The following is a 15,880-nucleotide window of genomic DNA, read 5'->3' as shown; positions in this document are numbered from 1 at the left end:
CCCTCTGCCCTTCCCAGAACAACTTAACTACCAAGCTGGGAGAGTTCCCGTGACAGTGCTTAGTCTTTTATTGACACCTGTTTGCGTAAACAGATTCTCATTGTGAGACAGATTAGATTCCAGTCCACCAGCAGGGCAAGAGCTCTCAACATCTCCACTGCTCTTTCTCTGACTCCTTTTTCTAAACTGCCTCATATGGCAGAGATTTCCTCTGCTAAAGCTTTTCAAGACCTTATTTGAGATCTTCCTCTCATGCTGACATTTAAAGCTCTCCTCAGCTTAAGAGAGCATCAGTTTAAAGCTCCTAGAAAGAACTACAGGGTAAAGTGGGATTATGATCCCTATTCTTCAGTACAGGAATTGAATGACTGATTTCCAGTGCTTTTGAAGCATTCAAAGTGTCAAAGCTTTGAAGAAAAAGAAATTAAAAACCTTTGAGAATAAAAATTAAAATTCTACTTGTCCTTATTAAAAATATCTTCACAATCTCAATTTTAATGATGGTGTCTGCAGTGATCCCTCCTGCTCCTTTTCTCTCCATGCAGGTCCATTAACACCCTAAGCCAGGAAGAAGACTGAGACCTAAACCATAAATAGAGAACAAACACCATATCCCACTTACTTACCCAGCAACATGGGTAAAGCTGGAAGCTTTACATGTTAATACATGTGGTTTATAAACTGAAGCTCCTGGGCACCAAATGCTATGGTATCTTTTACTGAGGAAAAAAAAGACATTACCTTAAAACTAATCAGCAAAGACTTGTTCTGTTCATGAGTTTGTTTATTAAAAAGGTAGTATAAAACACAACCCCTTTAAGAAACAAATTGAAGACAAACAAAGGGTATTCTCAAATGCTGTCACAAAACATTAATTAAATACCATTTGCTTTGTAATGTCGCTTTTCTAAAGGAGAAATCAAAATGATTAATTTATTGAAATAAAATCACCTGTCAGAAAAAATTCCAAGTCTACTTACTGAAAAATTCAATCTAACAATTTACTTTCATATTACAGAATGAGCAAAACCAGTTTGCTACAAAAGGTTTCATAATTCTATAAATATTTTACAGAACTTCCAGAATATCCTGACAGTAAGATGTCAAGCTATAATGAGCACTACAATACACACAAGTCAAATCAACACAAATACACAACTCCCAGAATTAATTTACCATACTGCAGTATGGTTCCTCAAATGCTAAAATAAAAATAAGAATTTAAAATCCAATTAAAAATGATAAGAGTTTCGGTTGTTTGTTTGTTTTGTTGGGTTTTTTATTTTGAAAATTTGGTTTGGTTTAGGTTCAAGAATTCAGCATGTTCAAGTTTTCTTAAGAGAATTGAGTTAATTAAGGTAGTTATTTTTAAGAGGTTAGCCATAACTGAATAATATCTAGGACATGTTTTAGCTGAAATGCACTGCATTTAACGTATTAAAGATTTTAAATGAATTGCAATCCTTATAGAAAACCTAAGCTGTACAAGGGACTGAAATTCAATTTTAAAAAATCTTTAAAAGCCAGTAGGAGAAACAGATAAACATTTTGATGCAAAATGAAATTAATTCTCTCTTTACACCTTTATACAATCATTCAAAAACTTGTGAAAAAAAGAGAAAACCTTCTAAAAAGGCTTTTGAGGCTTTTTGTTTCCAGGTGTCTACCTTGGCCATGCTCCTCCAGCTACATCATCTCTGGTGAATACCTGTAACTCCATAAAAACTCCTTCCTATCAAAACACTGAACAGTATTTGATTTTAAAGCAAACTACCAATTAATCCTGAAGCTAAGCACTTACTTTGGATGGTTCAGAAAGTGATTCTGCCAAATTCTGCTGAAGGATCAGTTAATACCTTGTTGTACTGTATTTAAGTGGCTTTAAATGCATTTTGTTACACTGAATATTGGTAGAAACAGCTATTTCTCTAGTTCAAAACTGAGCAAAAATAATTAGCCACAAATTGTTTCAGCCTGCTGCTAATTATTGTTTTCATTATACACAGAGGAAAGGAGACATTCTCTTAAAATGAACCTCTCACCAAAAGCAAAGGGATGGAGGAACATGTAGTACACTGGAACACTGGAATGAAACCTAAAAAAAACTTAGCAACTGAGCAAAAAGGTTTTTTTTGTCACTTCTAAGGAGCAAGAAAAGTAATTAGAAAACACTTTTAATTAAAGAAAAAATAATGTGAAAATTCCTTTAGGGTTTTAATTTCTTACCAATTTCTGTATGATGCTGATCAGTAAGAAAAGTATGCAAGTTTAAAAAGCAACTCAACTTATTCAGATTTGTTAAAATTTCTTATCAAACATTACTGCTCTATACTATAAGAATTTCATAATCATACTTCAAAATACCAATTTTAACACCTGCAATTTTTTTTTATTTCGGTTCAGACCGATTTATAAAAACTTCATTGATTAAAAATAATTTTATAAATAATTTCAAAAACGAAAACATCTAAAGGATTTGGTTTTAATGAAAATCTGCTGAAAAGAGTCACAGCTGCATTAACCTCTCCTTGGATTACTAAATGCCTCAATAACTCAACGAATAGCTTATAAAAATATATTTTTATATTTTACTGGGGAAAATAGAGGTAGACAAAAGGAAAACATGAGTTTGAGTATAATGCCACACTTGAGAACAACATATTTGCACGGAAAAAGAGCTTTTATTTCTTAAGAATCTTAGTTAATAGGAAAGCCAATAAAGCATTTGGTCTCAGTCTTTTTCAGTGCACTACTTTAGTGTGAAGTCTAAAGGAGAAAGTGAAAGGACTAAGACACTGAACTTCTCCAGCAAGCCAGTCAAATTTGCACATCAATTGGAGGGATGAAGGTTTACTGCACATACAACAATTCCTTATTTTTCAAAGTCTTATTTCAAACAGTAACACTACCCTTGTTTTCCATATCTGATACCATGATCAGGCTACATAGAACTTGACAGGTTTTAGACATATTTCCACAAGTTTCCTTACATCAGTTGTAAATCCACTGTAAAAGAAGTGATTTAACTGTGTCATGTTATATAACTGGACTCCCTTAAAAAAAAAGTAAACAAAAAAGTAAACAAAACACAACAGTGAGAGATCTAAAGCCTGGAGTCTAGAAGCTGGAAGAAAAAAAGGAGCACTGAAAGCAATACTCACCATACTAAATTACACTCCTCACATGCAAACACTTCCAGCTCTCAAAAGTCTGTGGTGCTTCTTACCAATAAAAATAATTGAGGCAGAACCAACACAATCCAGAAATGTATCTGAATACACCACTACAGGCAGCTACTAAATAGGCAGTGTTCCAGATTCCCTGAATTCTTCAAACACCTGCTTTGCTGAAACACACAATCCACATACTTAGAAAGATGAGAAAATTGACTGGCAAGAGCTACATCTATTCTTTATAATGCAACTTAAAGTGGGAAATTTGTCATATCAGCCTATTATGAGCCCCCAGACTTTTAACCCCTAAATTCAAAATATGACAGCTACTTTTGTCACAAGAGATGACACATTGTGGCAAAAATGTATATATAATACAAAATTTATATAATTTATAACCACAATGTCAAGTAATAACTTAGATGCTTTTGTTGGCATAGCAAACCAGACATATTGACTATGCATTAAAAAAACTCCAACAAAATAAACTTAGACAACCATACAGAATCCAAGAAAAAAATCTGTATGGTAATCTCAGAGCACAGGATTTGAAAATAACATTTTCAGATTACCTCATGACAGAAGCACAGGAATCAGCATCTATAGTTTTTTGCAACCCAAGATGAATTAAAAACATTCAAAGGATCTTCCTTGCAAACGTGTACTGGTGATCATCCATGTGAACAGCATGCTACAAATTTTTAATTGTTTAGTGCCTAAATCCATGTTCTTCTATCCTTACTTATCAAAGTAAAAATTCTAAATTAAGAATGACTATGCCAAAAACAGCTCCTCCCAGTTATTTTTTTAAAGTCTGCCACTTAGTAAGATATCTAAAGTTAGAATTCTAAGCCCTTGCTTTTGGAAATATTTTGAAGATAACTACCATTTGCTTCTTCCATGTAAGAGCATTATTTGAAAGCATTTTAACATTTCTAACTTTTGCATAACAAACTGCAGTTGGAGCTGCCAAAACCATTTAAATTTTATGAAATACAGAAGATCGTCTTCACTGCGAAGAGCACACAGAGCTAAACTAAAATGCTGATGAAAACTCACATTCATCATGTTAACAAAGTTAATGAAAAACCTTTACATTAATATAAAAGCAAGAACTAATTAAGCCGCCACAAAAATTAAAAGCCTATTTTGATACCTACTGCATACAGACCATCAGAGTGCAAAATCAATGTTATTATGGCCTAGAATATGTGTGTTCATGCATTTCTAGTCTCCCTGACACAACTCCAGCCTCTATCCAATATCAACAGAACATCTAAACAGGGGAAAGAAAAATTAATTCGCTGAATGCTGTGATTTACTAACCACTCATTTTGCCTTAGGATTGCTATGGCAGCACTGTCTGCCACTTTCTTTAAGCTTGTGACCTGATACTACTCATCATCTGCTACATAACGCATAGCAACACATCCAGTGCATTCACCCTATATGGATCACAGCACCTGCTCCATAAAACAATCCAACGTACCAGGACATAGATTATTGAAATACCGAGTTCCAAGGGTTCAGGAAAATTAACAGTACAATCCACAAATCTTGTAAAAGCTTTGCATTGCGTAAGTTACATATAGTTACATAAACTTAAGAGTTGGAACTTATTTCACACTCACATGATGAAACACTGGCAAGCATAGTTAGGACAAAAGAAGCTTGATGAGTTTTACTGCATTCTAGGCAACTTGAGTTACTAAACCTGAACAGCCAATTAATACAAACTTTTAGAACCTCATTAAATACTGCTTTTAATGAAAACTTCAAAGCACACAGTTAATGACATTCTAATATACCTATACTCATATGCATATTGTCTGCAGTCATCCTGAAGAAAGGGATACACTCAAACATCACCCTAAAAATCACGCTTTCCTAAAGCATTAAAGATGTTATGTATCAGCTTCACCATCGCTGTCTGCAACGCTGCTGTCTGTGGATGGAGCTCCATCTTCATTAATACCCTCACCATTATTCTCCCTCTTATGAGCTTCATCATTTGCATCCTCCTTAGGTGCGTCATTAACCTCTGGAGGTTGTTTCCCTTCGGGCAGTTTAAAACTACTTGATGCAGAATCCGAATCAGCTGTAGTTAGCTGTTCTTTGGCATCAGGATCCCCTAAAAATGACTCCCACACCTTGAGCCTTTCTTCCCTTTCTCTTGCAGTCTCCTCCACCTGTTAAAGAAGTGTTTATACATATCATTACAGAGACATACTCAAAATGAGGATTTACACAGATAAAATTAAACAAATATTTATATTACAGAAATATCTCAATTGCTGACTGTGACCTAATGATCTGTACATCCAGTGGCTAATCCTCTAAGCTGACACTTTCAGTACTCAAACAGGTCCTCTAATTTTTTGCTAAGTTGAATAATTGAGAACGATTTTTTGAGACATCATACAGCTTTTGAAGAGCAGCAAGATAATGCAGGCATGGGCAGGGGAAGAGTATGGGAACAGAAATGCCCAGCACTCCTAGAATTCAAGCAGATTTACTGTTTGGAAGACATATTTGATAAAACAGAGCCATGAAAGGTTACCTGATAATCCGTTACACCATCCCACGTTTCAGCACTGAGCTGACGGCCACCAAACCACCTTCCATTTAGAGTCAGCTTGCACAGATCAGCTTCTGTTGCTTCTTTAAATGACACAGAAGCAACGCCATCAGGGTGCCTCTATAAGGACAAGGAAGTTGCATTTAATAATATTCTATCTAATGCATTCATTCCAATACCCTTTAAATTGTCTTATAAAATCAATCAGGATATAGCTCTAATTCCAATCATGCATAATCACGTTTGAAAAGCTCAGTTTTCAAGTTTCCATACGTTGTTCTATTAGCACACAGAACACAATTTCTGAACACAGAAAACAAAAACATATTCAGCTAGCTTAGCTACAAATAATGTATCCATACACTTTCAAACTTGTAACACACATCCAAACTCCTGGGAAGAGTCAGTTTGCCTTTAGATAGGCTGAATTGCTTAGACATTAAGTTCCAGAAGTTTTAAAGTACCAAAAGATTAAATCAAGTTTCCATGAAGTAAACATACCCAAATGAATGCTCCGCTCATATTTAAAGCGGCCTAAATGTTTTGCACCTTTGCACATTACACCAATTCTGCCAACACAACATATAAAAGTACCTACATCAAATATGAGAACCTTCTTTACTTGACCAAACTTTTCACACTCTGTCCGCAGATCTTCTCTTATCTCATTTAACACCAAAGGGTCCTCCTACAAAGCAATTACACAGCTTTAACTAAACACAAGCACTCCTCTCAGCTTTATTTTTGCTCTATCACCAGTGGTACACATCTCTCAATCCATTACAAGTCCATAAATTAAATGCTGTTATGCTGCATTTTCAAAGCCACCTAGGAGTTGGCTTTAATAAGCTAATTTAATAAATACTACTTGTTAATAAAGCTACTTTGTGCTCGTTTCTTCAATCTAACCATTACTGTTGTTTACTCCTCTTTCCATCCACAATGGAATTTTGTCAGACATATAGGTTTCCCAGACAGTGAAAAACCCTGACTTGAAAAACACATTCTTAGCAATATTTTCTCTTGCTTTTGGAGAGAGATGAATGAATTTAAAGCAGATGTTTGACACAGGAGAACACCCTTCCCAAACAGCAGGTTTAATTTTGTTTTCATCTGCTTAGAATTTTGCTATAATTTGTATGGCAGAAAGGTCAGTAATGTTAACTTCTAATAGCACAACCTACAGAAATAAACTGCATCTTCCTACCTCAAAGTCCTTGGGGTGAAACATATTCCTGATAATAATGATGCGTTCATGCCGCATTCGAGTTGCCCCATCTTTTTTCTCCGGCCTCCAATCCAGCTGTCTAATGAAATGAAGCAACAGTAAGAAGGTATTGTTGCAGCTCTCTTCAGTTTCTACAAGTATTTATTGGAAAAAATCATTAATTTGGCATTTCTTGCACTATATTAACATATATTTGCACAGAAAGAGTGAAGTTATTCTTCTAAAAAACACAGTAATTACCCAGGTTTACTACTGCTGCAAAGCATTTAAAGTTTTAAGGTACTTAAAGGCTCCTAGAGGGAATATAAATAATCTTTCAAGGAAAAATCTTTTCTTTAAAACACAAGAAAATATTTATAAAGTATTAATTCCCTCCTAATATCAACTCAGATAAAGGAACCAGCTGTTTCCAAGTGCAATTAAAATGCCAGAATTTCACCATTTTTTCCTAACTTATTCTGTAAAAAAGGAGATCCACTATTCCCTAGGTAAAATTTAATTACTTTTATTTAAAAGAACATGCAAGAATACCTTGACAGGCATTACTACAAGATGCATTTTGCTCCCCAGTGTAGAGCCACTAACACAAAGTAGCCATCTGTAACCTAGCACATCTGTTCTAGGACTTTGCCCTCTCACGACAAATCTTATTTCTTGTAGAAATGCCTACATTTCTACACATTTACTTACACCCGCACATTTATTTACACTTTCAAATCTCAAGATCATACACTGCGGTGGGGAAATCTTAAGTTTCTTCTTGTACCTGCTACTTTATCTGAAGAAAACTCGGATTTCCAATGAGAGCAGTTAAAGCAGTAAATTATGCCCTTAAACTCAAAAGGAACACTCTCCTTTTATTCACACAAATTGCTGTCAAAAGCAATTTCATAATTTTCATACACCTGCTGTCAGTGTATCTTTGGGGCAGATATACTTCTGGCTTTAATCAATAAGGTATCAAGTAGCCTTTGCTCCCCTTAACTATGGGAAAACATTTTCGTGTTACTATTTACAGTGCTAGTGGAATGTTGCTTTCATCGAAGTATCAAAAATACTCAAACTTTTCTTTTCTTCTGCATCTTCTTGGTTCCAAAAGGCACAAGAATAATTTTTAAGTGACAAAAGCAATGAAACAAGGTGCAACTCAAAGCCAGTATATTTTGTATCAGAGAGAGATGTCTGGGAAAATCTACAGAGATATTTTAGTATTTGTTCCTGTGGCAGCCAGCATTTCTTGCCCTTTGCAACTACTGCAGTATGGCACTAAATATATGAGCAGCAAGAGTGTTATGACCTCCCAGTAGTAAGGCCCGATATTGTGACAGAACTTGCACGCTCTTTTCTACTGAAGAGGAAAAGAGTTTATTTCCCCCAACTTGTTATATTTTCTTCTGCATCTGAAGGCACCATTGCTCCCTATGTATTGTTTTAGTGTGTGAATCACAAAGAAATTAAATATATCACCACTTAATCTAGGAGTTACTCCCCTTCAAACGTGCAATAGTTAAGCTGTTGCACTGTCAGACAAGACTTTAACTTCTGCAAAACTTAGAATTGTATTTCAAAGAAAGCACCATTTTGCTAACAGCACTTAGAATTCAAGCAATATTTTACTGAAATAAAAAATACAAACTTCTGCTGCTGCGACAACTTCTTCTTGTAGTCTTTACATTTCTTCTTCTTTTTGCTTGCATCATACTCCCCCTTCAGTTGGAACTTTGCAACCTCCACATGCAATTTATAGCCTCGGATTTCTGCTTCATCCAGAAGCCTCAAAGCAAGTTGAACTGATTCTCTCTATTTGAGGATAAAACACAGCACAAACTTTAAAGCACGTGGAGAAATCAAACTGCATTCCAATAACACATCATTAAGCATACTGTGCTAAGAATCAAGTTCCCGTCACTGAAAACCATAATGCCATCTTCTGACAGACAGCTGGCACTGTTTTCTTGATCAAGACTAAGTATTTCTTCACTCCTGTTGTAACTCATTAATACCTCCAAAAGCAGCTACATATATTTCATTCAAATATGTCACAGACACTAAACTGCAACATGCAAGCAAGCTGATGAACTTAAAAGGAAGAATAAAAAGGTTTTAGGAGACTGATTTCCCATAAAACTTGCATCACTTTTCCAAGAAGAGACTCTTAAGTAATTTTTGATATTTTTCTGAAAGTCCTTTAGAGTGAAGACAGTATTTATGCTTGGGCACTCCACAGCCCCAACAACTACAATTACAAAAATAGCAGAGACTATAAACCATTTGATTTACTACTTCCTAGTACTTCTTGCAGAACTAAAGCCAACTGCACTTGCAATCACCATCTTTCCAAATGATTCACAAGTGAAACACATAAGGAAATAGTACTGCAGCCTAAACTTTTACAGCTTAATAAAAAATGAAAGCACAGTTCTGAACCACATCAGTTCTCAATTTAAAGCTGTAAATACAGGACTACAGTATGTTCCTTCCTGGCTCGGTATTTCTGTATTCTTGGTTACACAGGGGCATATTCCCAAAGTAAAAGATGAGGAGACTCCCATTTAAACTCTCTGGCACCCAAGAAAGCAGCAGGTAGAGACATGTTCAGCAGGTATTATGGCCATTTCCAGGCAGAGGGTGAGGTTGCATAAGAGGTAAGTGGGCATTTCTGGAATAAATCTTTAAAACAGACACCTAGATCCCAAACTGTGCTTTAGATTTTCACTAATCTTCTGAATGTGACTCTGAAACAATGGCCACATGTGCCTTCACAGGGATGGAAAACTGCATTTCAGTGCACCACTGACCTTCAGATAACAACAGAGGCCATCTCCTTTAAGATTTCCTTCCTTATCTTTGTACAGTTTGATCTTGTGTTCTTCTGTCTGAGGATCTCGCATGATGATACCGCATTTTGACATCACTTGTACAAATTCATCTTTTGTAATGTCTGGAGGTAAACCTGCATAATAAATTCAAAAGGAAGGCCTAAATATGGTCTATTAAAAAAAACCAAAAACCTCATTAGAACAAATATTTCTATAGTGTTTCTTTAAATAAAAGATACCAAAACAAAAGACAACATTTTACATACACTGCAAGAAACCACTGTCTCTGGGCATTACCTTCTAAGCATTACCTCATACCAGTGTTCAGAAAATCCCTGTACTTGTAATAGGTGTAACGCACAGAAAGATCTCTGTGCTCCCTAATACGTACACCTAGAGATTTATTGTTACACGTCATCAACACTGCAGTGGACACAACGGCCTCTCCAAATGTATCTCTCCTGCCCAAATTCCATTGCATTTCTAGGTATCAGACAAAACTCCCTCCTGTAAAAACATGACCTATAAACAGACAACTGTTTTCTCCATTCACAAATTGAATAAAGAGTAACTGATAATGTATAGAGATTTTAAATCTAAACCCTGAATTGAGGATAAGAAAAAAACCAAAATGGATGAGAAAATTATGTGGATGTCCCATGCTAGTTTGGCCCACAAAGATTTTTGAAAATGCAAGTATGTGCACTCCTGTGACTGTTCACAACCACCAAGTGTACCTAAGTATATGCATCTAGAGATAACACCCCACCATCCAAAAGAGGCAGAAAAATGCCACAATAAGTGCACAGATAATTTCATTTGAGCTTTCACATTACTTTCTCACACTGTTCCAAACAATTTTTTTACTCTTTCCTCCTTCTTACCTAATAATTATTTATTACAGCAAATGAAAACTGTAGATTAAGTCATGTGTATAGTCGGTCCACTATCTCATCACAAACTTGTCATTATCCTATACGTTAAAAGCCTGCAGAAATTGTTTTTATTATAAAAAAATAAATTAGTGACTTAGCTGACACAGCTCACAGAATATCCTATTTAACATATAAAAGCACGGAATACATTCACTCTACTTCTTTCCCCCACATCTGCAATTTAAAGGTCACAGACATTATGCAGTCAGGAACATAACATTAAGTAACTTGCAAGTGACAGACTGAATAGATAATATTAGAGACATATATGAGTCTCTTTTACCATCTTTAGCTCAAAGTAGATAAATACTATTACTTACCTGTCACATAAACATTTGTGTTTCTGTCTTCTTCAACATGAAACCACCCTAAATACAAGAGCTTAATTCAGTTATGGTAATACATTAAACATGGGAGCATACACATTTATATTCCATAAGAATTTTTGCTTGCTCACAGGGAAGCTCTGAACATGCCTTAATTTGCTTTTTTGCTCCTTATATACAGATTTAGGAGGATACCTGTGAAGTACCACACAATTATAGAACCATTCTGCAAATTACTAGCATAACCTTACCTTTGCTGCACTAGATAGTAATGATCAACTGCCAGTTTTCCCTCAGTACAATACAGGTCACAGACTGCACAGAGAGAAATATTTTGCCACTTACCTGGCTCTAGCTTCCTTTTTTCCGATTTTTGTTTTGGATCTGTTTGTTTTTGTCCCATCTCATTTGCTGATGGTTGTGTTCCTGGTGTCTTAGAACTTACTGGTTGCTTACTTTCAGTGGCTGTACCAGAAGTAGATGAAGTATCTGTCTCATCTGCATGGAAGCCATAGTTGGCATGATAGGTTGCCAGGAAATCTTCCGTTATCTAAGAGAAATTAGGAAAATTATTATAATATTTCAAAGAACTATAAATTCAGGGTTGTATCTTAACATTAGTTAGGTGACGGTCATTTTCTAATCTGTCAACATAGAAAACAACAGTATTTTAAAACTTTAAAAATTATCTTTGCAAAGTCATACACACAACAAGAACAATCAGTTCAGGCATTACCTGAAATAGACCAAGACACAAACTCCATAGAGCATATTTAGTTTTTACGCAAACATTTCACAAGTTCTGCCATTTTTCAAACAAAGCTTTCTGCTTTCCATGTGAATTGGATCTGCCTGAAGGACAGAAACCAAGCACCCCTGGCTGTGGTGAAGTGGTAAAGTGACTTATCCACAGAAGATGAATGACTGAAATTTACAGGCATCTGCCTTTTCATGGAATCATTTCCAGATACGACATATATTTATGTTGACAGACAGTAAATATTGCACTTAACCAGACATTTATTTTAGCACGTTGCTTCTAAGGCAATAGGCTTTACTTTATATCCTACAAATAGATAAAGAATTAGCTTCATCTTTACCAGAGAGACTGTATTTGGATAAAATATCAGCTTGGCCAATGCCTATGTTTTAGAGATCAAAATAAAAGAAAAAAACCCCACAAATTACACCCAGTGCTTCCAGCCACTAGCAATCGCATGCAGAGATACATCAGATCTGCCTTTGTTAGCATCCATGCATTATGAAGTATTTTCTGAAGTAGCACACTCTGAAATAGTTTTTCTCAAAACTGAGTCTTAACCTTCAAAACTTTTACCTGAATTTGACCTTTGCTGCACTTGCATCATCTGTATTCAAAAGGGAACAAAACTTAATGCCATTAAGCTATTGTAATAGAGCAATTCCAAGTGTCAGCAGTGAAAATGTAATTTCTTATCTTCCACAGTGATTTGAAGCTTGATGTTTCAACTCTACAATTTCATTATGACAAATCAGAAATGCAAAATTGACAGTAACAGGCTTGTCAGGAATAATGCCAGATGGAGTTATGGAGCCCCATAACTTTAAAGGTTAGCACAAAATAGCTCTTAAGCTAAACAAGATCTGCCACACACCTCAATAAAGAAAATGCAAATGGCTGCTCTTACAGGTATAATGTAACACAGAGTCAAGACAAAGAAACAGTACAACCACATTTAACGAAGAAAACTCTGCTCTTATCAGGTTCATTATCTTTGACATTAGCCATCTTAGCAAATCCCTAGTGCCACAGCTGATGAGTTCCAGAGTATTAAGAAGCTTCTATTCTTGCTGGTGAACAGCATTAATAATTTTTATCAGAGAAGCTACTAGTAAATTAGGTTAAACCTGCAACATGATTATTTTTCAGCTTCCAGTGGAACTGCATTCTGTGTAAACCTCCATTTATTCTTAGCGAATCATCTACCATGGATTATGAAATTTTGCCACTCGGTAACAAAGATGTTTTTTGCATAAAATGCTATCATCCTACCATTATAACCATTACCACTACTTCACCTAAAAATGTTTTTTTTACAAGCACAGAGGAGTTTATAGACATATAAAGGCTTTTATTAGAACTTCTGCGATACCACCAGAAACAAGTAGTCACAGAACTACTTCCTGGGGACCTCAATCCAATTCTGGTGGAGAACATCACAGAGATCATGCACACAGAGATCACCTACACGCTCATGCAGTTTAGGGTGATAGGAATATAGGAATATAGGTTATAGGAAAAGAAACACATAACTACAGGACATGTGAGCATGTAATTAACTGCTGGTGCCACTGAAATGGAAAGGAATAGATTAACCAAAACAAGAACAGATATCCTGTGCTTGCCAATGGCTGTATTTTCACAGCAAATGATGCAACCAGCAGATGAATTCCACACGTTATTTTGTGCTATGCCTATGAAGCATTTAAAAAGTTAGTATTCACCAATGCAGTACCATTGAAATAAAAATAATTAAATAATAAATGATGTTACAATTGCTTCTATCAAGCATTTTGTTGTCTCCAGCTTTTTCTGGGGAATGCTGACAGAATAATATCATTCACGTTTTGCACTGCTTTGAAATGTGCTTTAGTGGAAGTTCAGCAGACACTGCATTCCCAAAGCAGAGATGCAGTGCAACCCCAGTCCATAGATAACAATTACTTAGGCCAGTCAGAATATTTTCATCTTTTGTCAAGAAACGGAGATTAAAATTTCATTACTGCCCATGGAGAAAGAAGTACAGCTTCTGGTTACAACAGCCTTTTTAGTTTATCTGGGTAAAAAGTTCTGTTAGTAAACATCAGCCAAAAGAAGTAACCTGAAAAACTCTATGGCAGCCAGCTGGGTAAAGAATCTTTGTGCAGCACTATGGATCATGGATAGATCACCAGCTTCTATTATACATCATATTCAGGAATGAACTTTTCTGCTCCTATTTAAGCTGTCCAACCCTCAATGTTATCTCCTCTCAAAGGCAGAATAGATAAGAAAAGCACTCAGGAAAGACGAATGCTACTGACAAGAGACATTTCAAAACAGGTTAGAAGAAGGGGAAGAAACTGGAGCAAAACATGAAGAATCCTTTTACAAATTACTGTGATTACTGGATATAGCAGTACACAGGGAGCCAGGAATACTCATTTCTCCATCACTCCACTTTGTGAGTCTGGAATTCTCACATTTTGCCCCTCCATAAGCCATCTGCTCCACAGACACCTTCCTAGGGTTGCACACATTCAAACTTGGCACTATAGGCTTCACTCTCACTCATTCTCTGAATTGCAATGAATACACAGTCACAAACTAGAATTGGCACATGACATCCATCAAATAGATTCCATAAAGTATCTTAATATTAAATTAAATAATTGCCCTCATTCATTGCTGTATGATAACAAAACTACTATTTCACTTGCAGATCAGTAAATTGGCTCAACACAATAAATTTATGTTCATTCTCCCTTTGAAGGGCCATATTATTATACAAAGATCGTATCTTATACCTAAAATATTTAACGATTTTTAAAAAAAATTAGAAATGGCAATGTATTTCCATGCCTGGAATGTGACATGACAAATACACTTATTCTTCAAATGCACTTCTCAGACAGAAGGAGATGGAACAACACATCTCTTATTTAATTTTCAGATACCAATAAAAGAGGCATAATACTACTCTATTTCCATCTAGATCTCGTAACATACTAAATCATTTCTACACTGCACACAAAGAGACCGCCAAAGCTGCTGTGAAAGAGAGAGAGACCTAAACACACCCCAGGCACCTCCGATCAACATCCACAAATATAACCGTGACTTCATCCTAGGCCCGAACAACTCTACAGATTCTCCGCCAAGGCGAATAGCCAACGCACTGCTCCTCACAACAGCGCAGCCGGCTAGAGACGGAGACGACACCGTGGTTTTGCCTGTAAAAAGATGTGTTTTGGTACTGCTGAGACCTCGCAGCAAATACGATGCGGCTGAATGAAGACACCAACGTACTGACGAGATGCGGCATCAACAGCTCCTTCTTCTCCCCATTCCTCGGGGCTCCCCCGTACCCACCTTGGGGAACCAGGCCTTCTTTTCCAGGTCCCACTCGTAGGCAGCCCCGTCCGCAGGGTCCACGTAGGTAAACGGGTCAGACTCGCCCTGGCCTTCACCCTCGGCTGGCTTGGCCTCATACTGCTGCTGGAGCTGCAGCTGTCGGTAGAACTCCTCGTTTCCGTCCTTGCCGCTCATCCTGCGCCGTTCACTGGGCCTCGGGCACCGCGTTCCTTCGGCCACCGTCTGAAGCCCGCCCCTCTCGATAGCGGGAGCGCGCGCAGACAACCCCGCACCTCACACGGCCCCGGCCCCGGCCCCGGCGCGGACAACACCGGAAACACCCCACCGGCCACCGTACCTACCGCCCGCCCTGCCCCTACACCCTGAGCTGTAGCCAATGAGACGAGCGGTGGAGGGTCATTCGGGAGCTGCGGAGCCAATAGGGAGCAGAGCGGGAGGGAGGGGGAGCCTACCCTGGGAGATCGGAGCGGGCGCGCGCAGGGGGCGGGGCATGCTTTTCCGTTTCCGGGCGGGCCCTGAGGTCAGTGGGTCCGCCGTGGGACGCGGGCGGTCGCGGCAGCTGCCGTGTCCCCTTTTCCTGTGGCTTTTTTATTTCCCTTTCTGTTCACTGTCAGGATGCCGCGCTCTTTTACCACAGGCAGGGGCTCTGGATGAGGGCACCTGCACGTGTCCAGACTGATTTGGGCTAGAGGCTACACCCCCGGGCT

At 37.4% G+C, this 15,880-nt stretch overlaps 1 protein-coding gene and 1 long non-coding RNA gene across 2 annotated transcripts; one reads left to right on the top strand and one right to left on the bottom strand.

Annotated features, from left to right (window-relative positions):
• Nucleotides 1-2: 2 nt before the first annotated feature.
• Nucleotides 3-1,623, top strand: LOC306808230. Its single transcript, XR_013775929.1, has 2 exons — nucleotides 3-1,358; nucleotides 1,414-1,623. It is a non-coding gene; the product is annotated as an uncharacterized lncRNA (long non-coding RNA).
• A 775-nt stretch (nucleotides 1,624-2,398) lies between these two features.
• On the bottom strand, nucleotides 2,399-15,516 carry HTATSF1 (HIV-1 Tat specific factor 1). Its single transcript, XM_079318544.1, has 9 exons — nucleotides 15,171-15,516; nucleotides 11,405-11,609; nucleotides 11,054-11,101; nucleotides 9,778-9,932; nucleotides 8,616-8,779; nucleotides 6,959-7,058; nucleotides 6,350-6,439; nucleotides 5,734-5,871; nucleotides 2,399-5,362 (listed from the first exon to the last, which is right to left on the bottom strand). The coding sequence occupies exons 1-9, from the start codon at nucleotides 15,345-15,347 to the stop codon at nucleotides 5,078-5,080; spliced, it is 1,362 nt and encodes a 453-aa protein (XP_079174670.1). The 5' UTR covers nucleotides 15,348-15,516; the 3' UTR covers nucleotides 2,399-5,077.
• Nucleotides 15,517-15,880: the final 364 nt, after the last annotated feature.

Source organism: Erithacus rubecula, assembly GCF_903797595.1.
Source record: "Erithacus rubecula genome assembly, chromosome: 15".
NCBI classification, from domain to species: Eukaryota; Metazoa; Chordata; class Aves; order Passeriformes; family Muscicapidae; genus Erithacus; species Erithacus rubecula.
This window is presented reverse-complemented; position numbering and strand designations above follow the sequence as displayed.